Source organism: Bombina bombina, chromosome 10, assembly GCF_027579735.1.
Source record: "Bombina bombina isolate aBomBom1 chromosome 10, aBomBom1.pri, whole genome shotgun sequence".
NCBI classification, from domain to species: Eukaryota; Metazoa; Chordata; class Amphibia; order Anura; family Bombinatoridae; genus Bombina; species Bombina bombina.
In genome coordinates, this window is record NC_069508.1 from 161,485,748 (window position 1) to 161,501,399 (window position 15,652).

General features: G+C 38.3%; 1 protein-coding gene across 2 annotated transcripts in view; it reads left to right on the forward strand.

The window, feature by feature from the left end:
* The window catches only part of SLC1A7 (solute carrier family 1 member 7), a 291,573-nt gene that overhangs the window by 113,537 nt on the left and 162,384 nt on the right, over positions 1-15,652 (forward strand). For both annotated transcript variants that reach the window (XM_053693457.1, XM_053693458.1), the window contains exon 3: positions 8,828-9,043. In XM_053693457.1, coding sequence (XP_053549432.1) covers positions 8,828-9,043 — 216 coding nt within the window. The remainder of the gene's footprint in view (positions 1-8,827; positions 9,044-15,652) is intronic.

The window sequence follows — 15,652 nt, forward strand, 5'->3', positions numbered from 1 at the left end:
AACTAGGTAGCTAGTAAATAGTTAATAACTATTTACTAACTATTCTACCTAGTTAAAATAAATACAAACTTACCTGTGAAATAAAAATAAAACCTAAGCTAGCTACAATGTAACTATTAGTTATATTGTAGCTAGCTTAGGGTTTATTTTACAGGTAAGTATTTAGTTTTAAATCGGAATTATTTAGTTAATGATGGTAATTTTTATTTAGATTTATTTTAATTATATTAAAGTTAGTGGGTGTTAGGGTTAGACTTAGGGTTAGGTTTAGGGGTTAATAACTTTAGTATAGTGGTGGCGGTGACGTTGGGGGCGGCAGATTAGGGGTTAATAATATTTAACTAGTGTTTGCGATGCGGGAGTGCGGCAGTTTAGAGGTTAATATGTTTATTATAGTGGCAGCGATGTCTGGAGCGGCAGATTAGGGGTTAATATTTTTATTCTAGTGTTTGCTATGCGGGAGGGCCTCGGTTTAGGGGTTAATAGGTAGTTTATGGGTGTTAGTGTACTTTGTAACACTTTAGTTATGAGTTTTATGCTACAGATTTGTAAAGGAAAACTACTGACTTTAGATGGCGGTACGAATCTTGACGGTATAGGGTGTACTGCTCACTTTTTGGTCTCCCAGGCAAAACTCGTAAAACTGGCGCTATGGAAGTCCCATTGAAAAAGGACTTTTTGAAAGGTGCGGTAGTTACGTTGCGTTACGGCCAAAAAGGTATGCGGTACACCTATACCTGCAAGACTTGTAATAGCAGCGGTAGGGAAAAAGCAGCGTTATGAGGCTTTTTCACTCATAACGCAAAACTCGTAATATAGACGATTATTTTTTCCAGTTCCTCTTTTTTGTATGCTTTTTACTCCTTTTTTACACCTCACTTCTTGGCTATATGTTAAAGTGAAGTATGAGTGAGGTGAAGGTGTATTTATAGGCATTTTGAGGTTTGGGAAACTTTGCCCCCTCCAGGTAGTAATGTATATCCCATACGTCACTAGCTCATGGACTCTTGCCACTATGAAAGATATGAATTTATCAGGTAAGTTCTTACATAAATTATGTTTTCTTAGTCTTTGAAGGCCGTCTCTTATCTCAGTGCAATTTGACAGTTTTTTACAGCGCTATTACATTGTGTCATATAGATAACATTGCACTCTGTGGAGTTATGATTCAGCACTGATTGGCTAAAATGCAAGTTTGTCAAAAGAACTGAAATAAGGGGGCAGTCTGTAGAGGCTTAGATACAAGTTAATCACAAAGGTAAATAGTGTATTAATATAATCGTGTTGCTTATGCAAAACTGGGGAATGGGTATTAAAGGGATTATCTATCTTTTTAAACAATAACAATTCTGGAGTAGACTGTCCCTTTAATCCTATTAGCAAAGGAACATTAGGGCAAAACAGGTTCTAATTTAAATTCTAAGTCTGATGTCATGCAAGATCATAATTGGACCACAACAGGCGCAGACTAAGCATAGGGCATACATGGTATTTTCCTGTGGCGAGGGCTAGATGTGGGCCTGTTGTTTTAGTCCCGCCCATTCGCTATGTGCATAATGCTGGTCTGTCCTGCCTCTCACTGCCTTGTTGTGTCTGTGAATCAGTTCAGGTTCCACCCTCAGAATTACATCAAAATAATCCAATGGCTGGCTATCTAGGCTGCAGAGCTGTCTCCTTTAACGGATTTGCATTCAGTTCAGTCTCACACCTGTGTACATTACTAACATAAGCAGTATGCATGGATTATTGCTGCTCATATTGAAATGCTTGGGATCTGCGTGTCTTGTCACTTAGTGTCTGTTGTCTGTCCTCTAGTATATACTTGTATACTGCCCCTTTATGTCATCACCTTGTGTCTCTTTACCTAGGGTCTGTCTGTTGTCTGTCATCTAGTATATTCTTGTATACTGCCCCTTTATGTAATCACCTTGTGTCTTGTCACCTAGTGTCTGCCTGTTGTCTGTACTCTACTTGTATATTGCACCTTTATGTCATCACCTTGTGTCTTGTCACCTAGTGTCTGCCTGTTGTCTATCCTATAGTACCTACTTGTATACTGCCCCTTTATGTCATCACCTTGTGTCTTGTCACCTAGTGTCTGCCTGTAGTCTGTCTTCTAGTATATACTTGTATACTGCCCCTTTATGTATTCACCATGTGTCTTGTCACCTAGTGTCTGCCTGTTGTCTATCCTCAGGTATATACTTGTATACTGCACCTTTATGTCATCACCTTGTGTCTTGTCACCTGGTGTCTGCCTTTTGTCTGTCCTCTAGTGTATACTTTTATACTGCCCCTTTATGTCATCACCTTGTGTCTTGTCACCTAGTGCCTGCCTGTTGTCTGTCCTCTAGTATATACTTGTATACTGCACCTTTATGTCATCACCTTGTGTCTGTTGTCTGTCCTCTAGTATATATTTGTATACTGCCTCTTTATGTCATCACCTTGTGTCTGTTGTCTGTCCTCTAGTATATACTTGTATACTGCCTCTTTATGTCATCACCTTGTGTCTGTTGTCTGTCCTCTAGTATATATTTGTATACTGCCCCTTTATGTCATCACCTAGTGTCTGTTGTCTGTCCTCTAGTATATATTTGTATACTGTCCCTTACCTTGTGTCTGATGTCTGTCCTCTAGTATATATTTGTATACTGCCCTTTATGTCATCACATTGTGTCTGTTGTCTGTCATCTAGTATATACTTGTATACTTCCCCTTTATGTCATCACCTTGTGTGTTGTCCCCTAGTGTCTGCCTGCTGTCTGTCCTCTAGTATATACTTGTATACTGCCCCTTTATGTCATCACCTTGTGTCTTGTCACCAAGTGTCTGTCTGTTGTCTGTCCTCTAGTATATACTTGTATACTGCACCTTTATGTCATCACCTTGTATCTTGTCACCTAGTGTCTGCCTGTTGTCTGTACTCTACTTGTATACTGCCCTTTATGTCATCACCTTGTGTCTTGTCACCTAGTGTGTGCCTGTTGTTTGTCCTCTAGTATATACTTGTATACTGCCCTTTATGTATTCACCATGTGTCTTGTCACCTAGTGTCTGCCTGTTGTCTGTTCTTAGGTATATACTTGTATACTGCCACTTTATGTCATCACCTTGTGTCATATCACCTAGTGCCTGTCTGTTGCCTGTCCTCTAGTATGTACTGTACTTGTATACTGCACCTTTATGTCATCACCTTGTGTTTTGTCACCTAGTGTCTGCCTGTTGTCTGTCCTCTAGTATATACTTGTATACTGCCCCTTTATGTGATCACCTTGTGTCTTTTCACCTAGTGCCTGCCTGTTGTCTGTCCTCTAGTATATACTTGTATACTGCCCCTTTATGTAATCACCTTGTGTCTGTTGTCTGTCCTCTAGTATATATTTGTATACTGCCCCTTTATGCCATCACCTTGTGTCTGTTGTTTGTCCTCTAGTATATATTTGTATACTGCCCCTTTATGTCATCACCTTGTGTCTGTTGTCTGTCCGCTAGTATATATTTGTATACTGCCCCTTTATGTCATCACCTTGTGTCTGTTGTCTGTCCTCTAGTATATATTTGTATACTACCTCTTTATGTCATCACCTTGTGTGTTGTCCCCTAGTGTCTGCCTGCTGTCTGTTACTAGTATTAGATCATCACTCCATTTTATAGTTTTTAAAATTCTTAAAAATTCAGTGGGGGGCAGAGCCGATAGCTGGAGCGGCTGGACATGTGGTCTCTGAGCTCCTGACTTTAATCATTAATAATTGGGGTTTTATAGTATATATATATATATATATATATAAATAATTTTTATTTGGAAATACCCACATCCTGAACTATAGTGCCCACCACTACTGAAGATCGGATCTATGCTTCGAGATCAGACACCCAGCCTATGTTTTTTCAGCGCAGTAGCATGGAGGGCGACCATGCGGTGCCTGAGATCACATAATTTGTTTACAGACCTGGCTGGCGAAGCAGTTACAGTCTGAGGTGGACCTGCACATCTTATATAAGAGCCGTCTCTATGGAACATATACCTTACAGGATTTCAAAGAGTGGTCCGCAATCTATGGTGCTTAGGCTGCCGCATTCCCCCCCCCCCGGGAAACCGGGTTACTAAGCAGATAAGTGATATTGCTACGAGTTTCTTAATACTCTATCCTAAATGCTACCTAAACTGAAACGTGTACTTATGTTAGAGAACTGTGCTGTTTCCACCCCTATCAGAAGCACCTTGATAACCATCTGGCATATCAGTTTGGTTTCCCTGCGGCTTATTTAAAATGGCGGAGGTTGAAATTTGTCTACAGGAGGTTGGAGCACTGCTAGATGCCCAATTTTCAAAACTACAAGCAGTGATAATGGAGGAATGAAGCTCTTTGAAGCCATCGACTGAGCCTCGAATTGCCCCTTGTTCACCTGATACGTGGGGCACTGAAGCGGAAGCTCCCTTTAACTTGCAAGACAAGGTCCCTACAGATCTAATGGGAGACATTCATCCTGAACATTAATCACGTGCAGAGATTGATGCAGTAAGCCTGCCCATACTACCTAAACCCTCTGCTGCTTGGAATACAGCGACAACTTGCTCTTTGTTGAGGAGCCGAACGGATCGATATGCCGACGTACCATTAGCCATCTCACATCTGAACTCTGCTGGAGGGTTCCATTACAGCTTAATAGCTGGCAACAGGAAGCAGCTGCAGTATTACCTCCCTCAAAAGCTTCTGCCGATACCTCCACAAAGATCCAAGCACTCCGTGGCAAGCTCCCCAGATCTGCATTGTTTTTTAGGGAATCTGTCTCATTTTCATAGATGAACTGTGACATTGGCGATCCTGTAGGCGAAACCAACCATAAAACAGGGAAGCTCTCTCCAATTTACACCCCACAACAACATAAGAACCCATTCCACAGGCGGGAGTGGGGTAAACTGGCATAGGGAGCCAACCTGAAAGACTGCCTTTTGTAGCACCCTCCTTCTTTATGTTTGCACATTTCTGGTGAAGCCTCTGATTTTACCTGTCTGTGAGCGACATGTTCTCTAAGGTCGAATATTGTGTCTGTGTAAATGTCGCAATGCCTCCTAAAAGTTTATGTAGATTGTTGTCCCCATACTATTAATGTTCAGCTTGCGACATATAATACCACACTCAAAGGTGGGACACATACTCTTTCAATTTCTCCCAGCATAAAGCAAATGAAGCTGTGTGCTCCTTTGGTTGAGTTCTTATATTATCTCATAACTTTTGATGAAAATATAGGCAGAATGTTATATATAATTAGCATTAGGGATAATATTCTTAAACTTATACATTACCTGATACATTAACACACTTTATATATACCATATATGCTAGTGAAAATAATACATATTTAAACTTGTCTATATGAGTATACAACAGTTATATGGGTGTTTAATCCTTTGTAGCCTGTTTCATATTAATATGTGATGTTCCAGGTATCCCTGCATGAATACTATAACCTGTTTGAAGAGACCATTGTTTAATTGTTAATATGCCTGTGCTGCTTCAAAATCATTTAACGGCTACTCTAACTGAATGCATATATTTAATACCTATGCTTACATCTGCCTAGAGTTCATATGTAGGAACAGCTCAAATTCTTATATCTTTAAGCTATGGCTCTCAACACGAATATTACTCTGCCCATTAATGCCTACAATGACAGTGATATACTTATCAATACTGGCTCTATATTGCACTTATCTTGGCTATGATCTATAATATTTTACACTGAGGTGAGGTAGTACTTAATAATCTAAATATGTTGTGACCCCTTATAGATGAGAATTTACCTCTGAGCTATCTAGGGACCAGGTTCCAAAGGGGGAGTTGACCCCTCACTATGTTGTTAGGGTAGTTGGGGCGGTTCCGCTACCTACGGCCGGGGGGTAGAGCTGACCCGACTTGCATAAGATGAAACGTGAGAAATGAGTAAGGGTTTATAGCTAGCAAGTGAAATACCACTTTTATGCATATCCTTCCCACATATAGTAATACCCTGATAGTCCTCAGCTTAACTTTAAAATTGGGTCTGTTCTAGTTACCATGAATATATACTACACATATTCCAATATCAAGACAGAGAAATAGGCCACTCCAGTCTCACCTATAATGCTGATTAGCGATATATGAACGGATATTGATTTATTACTTCCATCAAAAAATTTGGAGGATAGCAAGTTTTACCCCACAAATCATAGCAATTCCCAAAATTCATATTCATGTTATGATAGTGTCTGTTTGTTTTATTCTAGTGGAAAGTTCTTCTCTTCACTTCATATATACTGTATATATATATATACTAAATGTATATATATATATATACAGTATATATGAAGTGAAAATATGTGAAATATAAATATATAAAAAATATATGTATATATATATATACTAAAGAATGGTGTGTTAACTGTTTCAGTTTCACTTTCTTTTCAGTGTCATTGAAACTTGTTTTGTTTACTTTGTGTAATTCCTTTATCTGTTCCTTATTTGAGATTGTATTTATGGAAAATATTCTTCTGAGCAGATTTTATTACCATAAAATGTATATGTGCCTTAAATTGAATCTCAATAAAAATATATATAAAAAAAATAAAAATCAGTGGAGTCCTTTATGTATGATGGCAGTCTAGTAACATATAGTTGTAAAAAGTTATCAACATACTCTGAAAGATTTAATGTAATTGATTGAATGCCAGAAATTATAGGTCTACCGGGGGGATTATTGAGGGATTTATGGATTTTTGGCAAATAATAAATATTAATAAATAATAAATGGATATTTTTCTACTAGGAATCAATATTCCTTACCATTAATAATTCCAATATTATGTGCCTTATTTAGTAAATTTACTAGTTATTTCTTTTGTTTGTTAATTGGATTCAGATGTATTTTCTTATATGTTTCTGGATCATCTAAAATTCTGAGAGCTTCTTTAATGTAATCTACTGTATTCAATACCACGATCCCTCCCCCTTGTCAGCTTGTTTTATGACTATATGTTCATTGTTTTGTAGCTCTTTGAGTGTATCTTTCTTTGTAAGGTTGAATTCCATTTTTTCTATATTCATGTTCTCTATATCTCTTTTGACTGCTTTTTCAAACATTTCTATATTTCTGCCTTTTTTGTTTGTAGGAAAAAGGAGAGATTTAGGTCTTAAGTTTGAATGGTGAAAACCTCTTCTGTAATTATCTATATTTCTTTCTTTAGGGTTCTTCATAAAAAATCTTTTTAGGGTCACGTTTCAAATAAATCTGTTAACATTAATTAGTGTATTAAATTTATTTAGTTTAGTTGCAGGGGCAAAGGTGAGACCTTTTTTGAGAACTATACATTATTCATGATTAAACTCAATGTGTCGATGTTTCTACCTCATCCTTTTCATTTTTTCTCCTCCTGCCTCTGACTCCTCTCTCTTTTTTTCATTTTTAATCTCTCTTTCTGTTGTCTGTCCTCTTCTAAAAAAGAATCTCTGTCCTCTGTCCCTTTATGTCATCACCTTGTGTCCATCTGTTTTCTGTCCTCTAGTATATACTAGCATAATTTCCCTTTATGTCATCACCTTGTGTTTTGTCACCTAGTGTCTGTTGTCTGTCCTCTAGTATATACTTGTATGCTGCCCCTTTATGTAATCACCTTGTGTCTTGTTACCTAGTGTCTGTCTGTTGTCTGTCCTCTAGTATATACTAGCATAATGTCCCTTTATGTCATCACTTTGTGTCTTGTCACCTAGTGTCTGTTGTCTGTCCTCTAGTATATACTTGTATACTGCACCTTTATGTAATCACCTTGTGTTTTTTTTCACTATTGTCTATCCTCTAGTATATACTTGTATAGTGCCCCTTTATGTCATCACCTTGTGTCTTGTCACCTAGTGCCTGCCTGTTGTCTGTCCTCTGGTATGTACAGTACTTGTATACTGCCCCTTTGTGTTAGCACCTTGTGTTTTTCTGTGAGCTGTAATTTGAGTTTACCTTTGTAAAGTGGGGCTCCACCTCCATCATGCCTGGTGCCTCGGTGTGCCCCACTTCTGCAAACAAGGACTCACAGTATATAGAAAGTGCATAAATTTACATCTATGATGGCAGAGTTTTCAAGAAGGCTGCCACAGTGTTGTATGTAAAAACCTTCCACCATATTTGTACAGGAAGGCTGAGCAAGTGCAAATTCTCTGGCATGGACTAAACAAGGATGAAGGACGACAGTCACAAAGAAGAAACGTATATATTGATGGTGTCTGTTGATGTCTGTGCGTGCCTGTTTTTGTATAATTGTCTGTGGATGTATTTGTGTGTTATTTTCCTCTGATAGTGCAACGTCTGTGTGATAACAAGTGCTTAGGTGCCAGTTATTTTGAGTGACTGTGACTACACAGACTGATGAGCAATAAGCAGTATGTGAACAACAATAGCTTCTGTGTTTTTATTACATTTTACTTTTTACTATTTAATGACAACCAGTTTACAATATACAGTGACAGAAGGGTGGTACAGACTTTAAATGTTTTTGTAAATCAAAGTAGTACATTATACTTGTCAGTTTTGGGATATGGTTAAGTAACTAAAGGGGGATGGAGAAGTGGGCTACGGTGCCCTAAAATGCCTGGATCTATCTTTGGTCTCATTTTGTCGCTAGACCACACTCTGTCACACTCTCATAACTATGTGGTCTTGACACCCGGTGCCCTCTCCTATACTTATATTGTACTTACCCATAGCAGAGAGTCACAGGTTTCTTGTACAAACTGTATTATTTCTGTTTGTTGATTCCCGTTGACTAATTCGAATGTATTCTGTTTCTGTGCTTCAGTTTGATGTCAGGATTGGCTGCCTTGGATGCGAAGACCTCCAGTCGCCTGGGTATTTTCACTATTGCCTACTACCTTTGGACCACATTTGTTGCTGTGATTGTGGGGATCATCATGGTGTCTATAATCCACCCTGGAGGTGCTGCACAAAAAGAGAACACTGAGCATAGTGGGAAGCCAGTTATGAGTTCTGCAGATGCTCTGCTGGACCTGATTAGGTAATTGTACAGCAACTAATACTCATTTATACAGTCCATATATACAGCCCTTATTAATTATGTATACACTCCCCTTAATGATGGTTAAAATTAATAGCTTAACATTGTATAGCATTTTATAACCTTGTATCAACTGAAATAATCTCCATATAATGCATCCTTCTATGCAATATAACTTTGTCTGTTGAAACAATCACCTGTGCTTAAAATATAAATAGTGCAGTATTGGCTATAGGAAAGAAGAGGCAGCAACAGAAAAACAACCTCACAGTGGGGGGCGGGGGAGAAAGCCCAGGTATTTTTACAGGGTGTTCTTACAGCAACGTTAAATACAGTGAACTCATTACTTGCCTGATACATTGATAAATATTACATGCCCTCATCATTACTTTTCCAACATCAGTATTTCATATTCCCAACAATGAAAACAATTAGAAATCCAGAATCACTTTCTTGTTTTCATTGTACACCAAAGTAATTCTCAACAACCTAATGCCCTATTCCAGCATGGCTGAAGCATCCCCAGATGATCACAGATCCTCCACCAAATTTTACAGTGGTTGTGAGACACTGTGACTTGTAGACCACTCTAGGTCTCCGTCTAACCAGTAGTCGACCAGGTGTTTGGCAATGCATGTTTAATCATTTTTAGTAATTATTATTATTATTTTTTTAAATATTTTATATGTAACTAGTGGTAAAGCCTGTGTACACGGGCCAAAATGTTTAATGAAAGAAATATACCTATCCATCTATCCCTATATTCATCTATCCCTATCCCTCTGTCCCTATCCCTCTATCCCTGTCCCTATCCCTATTCCTCTGTCCCTATCCCTGTCCCTATCCCTATTCCTCTGTCCCTATCCCTATTCCTTTGTCCCTATACCTTTGTCCCTGTCCCTTTATCCCTCTGTCCCTGTTCCTCTATCCCTGTTCCTTTGTCCCTGACACTGTCACTCTATCCCTATCCCTTTGTCCCTATCCCTCTCCCTATCCTTCTGTCCCTATCCCTCTATCCATGTCCCTATCCCTCTGTCCCTGATCTCCCCTCAAACAGCTCTCTAACACCCCTCTTACTATTTCCGCCATCTTCGGTACTGGCAGCTGTCTGCCAGTACCTATAACCCCCTTTTTTTCTTTTTTTAATTTATTTTCTGTAGTGTAGTGGTCCCACCAGCTCCCCCCCCTCCCAGGATAAACATTTAGTCCTCGCCCCACACCACCAAACCCATTTTCTGTAGTGTAGCTGCCCAATCCCTCCCTGTTCCTTTAATCTCTTTTTAGCGTAGGGCCCTCTCGCTCCCTTCCCTCCCCCCTCCACTGCTGAGCCGCGCACCCACCGGCACCAGCAGAAGATCGTTACAGACAGTGACACACACAGTGTCACCATCTGTAACGATCAGTCATCTGCCCTCATATGGAGCCGGAGTACCGCTTGCGCTCCGGCTCCGTATGCGGCAGATGCCTGAAGCTTCAGGAACTCCAGCTCTCGGCTGTAACTGCTGAGAGTGCTGGAGCTTCCTGAAGCTGTCTCGCGCTGCATGCGGCGCGCGAAACTGACGATGGCGACGGATGCGTTACAAACGCGATTATAGCATAGATGTTTCACATGAAGTTAGCAATTCTTCATGTGCACTAACCCAACACCGAGTTAAACCTAAATTGCGAATCCCGATGCACATTACGCATAGTTTACATTCCTTGCTTCACATAGAATTTTTTTAATTTTTTCTTTCTTTCTTTTTCTTATATATATATATATATATATATATATATATATATATATATATATATATATATATATATGAAATAATGTTTATGTAAAATAGATAAATCTATACCTATATGTCTATAGGAACAGTTGTTCAGGTATATACAGATATATATATATATAGAGAGAGAGAAATATATATTTACAATAAAAATTGCATTGTTCTGTATGTGAAGATTAGATTGTTAAAAATTCATATCTCCATTGACTTCTATGGGGAGAATATGTTAACACGGTCGCAATATTTGGTTAGCGTGCATTGAATTTCGCTTGTGTGCAATTTTTTACTTTCATATTGCAATACGTGTGCTACCCGATGCACACAAAAAGCTTACTTCCAGCAAAGATTACGCTCAAGAGATACACATACACACACACACACACACATATATATATATATATATATATATATATATATAAAGGTATATGTATGAGTGTGCATTTATGTACTGTATATGTATGCAGGGCCACCACTAGAAATTTGGGGGCCCCTGACTTAACCATTGATCAGGCCCCCCCCCCCCCCATTTGACATGTGCAATTTTTGACCAAGTGACTAAAACGTATATGCATTCTTAAGTATAGTCAAACTTAGAAATGTTAAAAACAAAATATGGAATTCTGATTATCTTTTTGTCAAGAAAGATGCCAGCTAAATGATGACAACAGCATGCAGTGGCTGAAAGGAAGGGCCCTGAACTGCCTAAACAATAATTTAAAGGTTAAGTGGTGGATTGGTGACTTCGAGAAAGGTCTCATTAGTCTCAAAGCCTGTAGAAAGATGTGAATAATCAGTAGTAAGGTCAAAATGTGCTAAAAAGGAACAGACAATGACACACATACGCCCAAGGAAACCACAGAAAACCACAGAGACAGCATCAGAAAACATACAAAGACATACACACTCACAGAAAGACATACACACACACAGAGACACCCACAGAAAACACACAAAGACATACATGCACACACACCCTCACTGAGACATCCACAGAAAATGCACAGAGACAGACACACAAAGCCTCACAGAGAGATCCACAGAAACAAAAAATACATACACACTCATTAAGACACCAACAAAAGCACACAGACATAAACACAGACACCCACAAAAACACTCACAGGAGGTAAAATGTCTGCACATTGCCATACCCTAAATCCACAGTGTGTCACATGCATGATAAAAAAATAGCAGAAATTAAGAGATCACTTTTTAAAGAAACATATTTGTAAATGTGCAAACAAAAATACTTCTGTGAATTCAAAATTGTACATTATTGATCTGTCAGAATGGGTAGATGAAGAAAAGTACTTTTGAAAGGTTGACATATGTTTGGGTCCCCCCCCCCCCTATTTTCCCAACCAAGGGAACCACTTCAAATCTTGTGTACAAATGTTCCCATCTGTCAGCTGTACGTATGGATTTAGAAAATGCTGTACTCTATATGGTCTTGGTTGAACCATAAGCTATGGCACTAGGTCTCATACCATTAAATCTGGTTAAATGAGGGATTTAGACTTGTTTGTATGTATTTCAAAATTAAGTCAGCTGTAGTGTAAACTGAACAGTGTTAAGTTAACCTGTCTCATTTCAAACACCGAGCAATCTTAGTCTAAGAGTATAACATTTTATGCATATGTAAAAGTCTTAGATAAAATGCCTCCTGGCATTTGGAAAGTCCTTGCACAAAGGGGCAGTAAACTGGAATGTAATTAATATATATATATATATATATATATATATATATATATATATATATATATATATATATATATATATATATATATATATGGTGGTTAATTTACTTATATGTGGTTAATTTACTGCCATTAAAACGGAGTGCTTTTGAAAAATCCTGTGTGCCTGCTTATTTGGATCCTGGCTACAACACAGAGACCGTCCGTGGGATTCATTGCTTCTGTTCTACTGTTTGTATTTCTTCAGTGAGAGCACCAGGTAGCTGAATTGATAAAGAGAGTGCCGTACATTTCTGCAACTTTTTATATATATATATATATATAAATAAAAAAAATCATATCTGCCAAAAGGGTACCTACCATTTGTGTATTGAGGAGGAAACATGTCTGCATGGTTTTAAATCTAGAATTTCTACAGCATTGTGAAATAATCCTAAATACACTGCTGCATTTTGCTAAAAACAATTGTTTTTATAGACCCCTAGCCCCACCACACAACTACCACACTGAAGTTACAATGTGAAATTGCACAAATAAATAAAAAACAATTACCAAGTAAGTCTTACCTACTCTGCAAATGAAAGTGATCTGCCGCCTGACTCTGGCACACACTCTACAAACAAAGTGCCAAGTCTGTCTCACACTGTGCATAGTGGTTTAGTGCACACTCAGAAATCCTCTCAAATGCTAATTCCTTATACCTTGTAATGATATGTCCCATGCTCAGTAGCACTCTGGTGTAGTGCCCTCTGGTGGCTGCCAAAATGTAATTTTTAAAAAAAATAATAGTTGTGCTTGCCTCATGGGGCCCAATAGGCCCATGACAGGAGTCACCCTATTCACCCCCTGATGGTGGCCCTGTATGTATGTGTATGTATATAAATATATATGTATGTGTGTATGCATGTATATGTATGTATATATATATATATACAGTATATATACAGTATATATACAGTATATATATATATATATATATATATATATATATGTGTGTGTATGTGTGTATATGTATGTGTGTGTATACATATGTATGTATGAGTCTGCATCTGTGCATGTATATATGTATGTCATTGAGTTAAGAGGCAGCCTTCTAGGGCTTAGAATTTAGTATATCAGCCTTCCTAGGTTTTGCTTTCAACAAAGAATACCAAGATAATAAAGCAAATTTGATGATAAAAGTAAATTGGAAAGTTGTTTAAGATTGCATGTCCTATCTGAATTATGAATTTTTTATTTGACTTTACTGTCCCTTTATCTTGAGTAATATTAGTGCACAATAATGCTAATATTTTTGCTCACCACTTGTAATCTGGCCTATGTCTTTGTAAATGTAAATAAATCTTGAAGGAAGATCACTTATGTATATTGCTCATTTGTCAACACTTTTTCTGCTGATCTTATGAGTACAGTCCAGCCCCAAAAGTCTCCCTAAGGGTGATGCGGGAAGACAGACAAGGACCCGTTGCATAGTATGCCTAGACAGATATGGCTGCACCTCACTGGTGAGGCCCACACTAGGCCGAAACGTATGTCTGGGGTTTTGCTGTTTCTCTTGTTCACAGAGGGATTGCCTGGTATTTTGGGGCTGGACTGCATTGTTTAGTCAGGATCAGACTGATTAACTACAGGAAAGTTCTTCTCTGTGAAAGACACATGGCTGCTTCTTGGGTGGTAACTAGCCATAGAACACTCTATTATGCTATTGTTCATTCTTAGATTGAGCACTTCTCTCTTTTTACTTATGAGTACAGTGTCAAGCCTTTTACAAGTTTTTTAATTGATTTTTTCTCATTAATAATCTATCAGATTTGATACTGAAATGTCATAAATTAAAACAGGCGCAGCTCGGGCAGTGGCATGTTCTGCAACTTGATTTTATAATTTATTAATTAAAAGCACCTTAACTACCTCTCTATTAAATAATCTTTATTCAATAACACCTAGATTACAAGTTTTGCGCTATAGAGGGTGCGAAACTTGCGTTATTTCACCCCTATAGCGCTGCCATTACAAGTCTTGAAAAAGCCGCCTTGTGCGTGCGATATGGTTTTGTTGAGCTCCATACCGCACAAAATACAAGCGCTGCTTTGACGTGCTTGTTCATGCTTTCCCCATTGACATCAATGGGGAGAGAGTGTTAGAAAAAAACCGAACACCTGCGATCGCGAAATGAAAAGCTCTGTAACGCAGCTCCATTGATGTCTAAAGGGGAAAAAAATTACGTTTAATCCTAACACCATAACATAAACCCCACTTCTAAACACCCCTAATCTGCTGCCTCCGACATCGCCGACACCTACATAATGTTATTATCCCCTTATCTGTAATAGTTATATTTTAGCTATTTTACGGCCAGATTACGAGTTTTGCGTTATGAGCGGCTCGGTAATAACTTGCAAGTTATTTCCACCGCTCACCTTTAATAGTGCTGCTATTACAGGTTTTCCAAAAACCTGCGTTAGCGGGCAATATGGCAGCATTGAGCTCCATACCGCACACAAATACCAGCGTTGCTTCGAGCTGGTTTTACGTGCTCGTGCTCAATTTCCCCATAGACATCAATGGGGAGAGCCGGCTGAAAAAAAAGCCTAACACCTGCAATAAAGGAGCGTAAAGCTCCGTAACACAGCCCCATTGATTCCTATGGGGAAAGAAAATTTATGTTTAAACCTAACACCCTAACATAAACCCCGAGTCTAAACACCCCTAATCCGCCACCCCCAACATCGCCACTACCTACATTACACTTATTAACCCCTAATCTGTTGCCCCTAATGTCGTCGCCACCGACATAAATTTATTAGCCCCTAATCTGCCACCCCAACGTCGCCGCTGCCACTATACTAAAGTTATTAACCCCTAAACCTCTCGCCTCCCACATAACTAACACTAAATAAATATATTAACTCCTAAACCTAACCCTAAGTCTAACCCTAACACCCCTAACTTAATATAATTAAAATAAATCAAAATAAAACTTATTATTACCTAAATAATTCCTATTTAAAACTGAATACTTACCTATAAAATAAATAAATAAATAGTGTAATGTTAGGTGTTAGTGTAACTTAGGTTAGGTTTTATTTTACAGGTAAATTTGTATTTATTTTAACTAGATAGTTAGTAAATAGTTAATA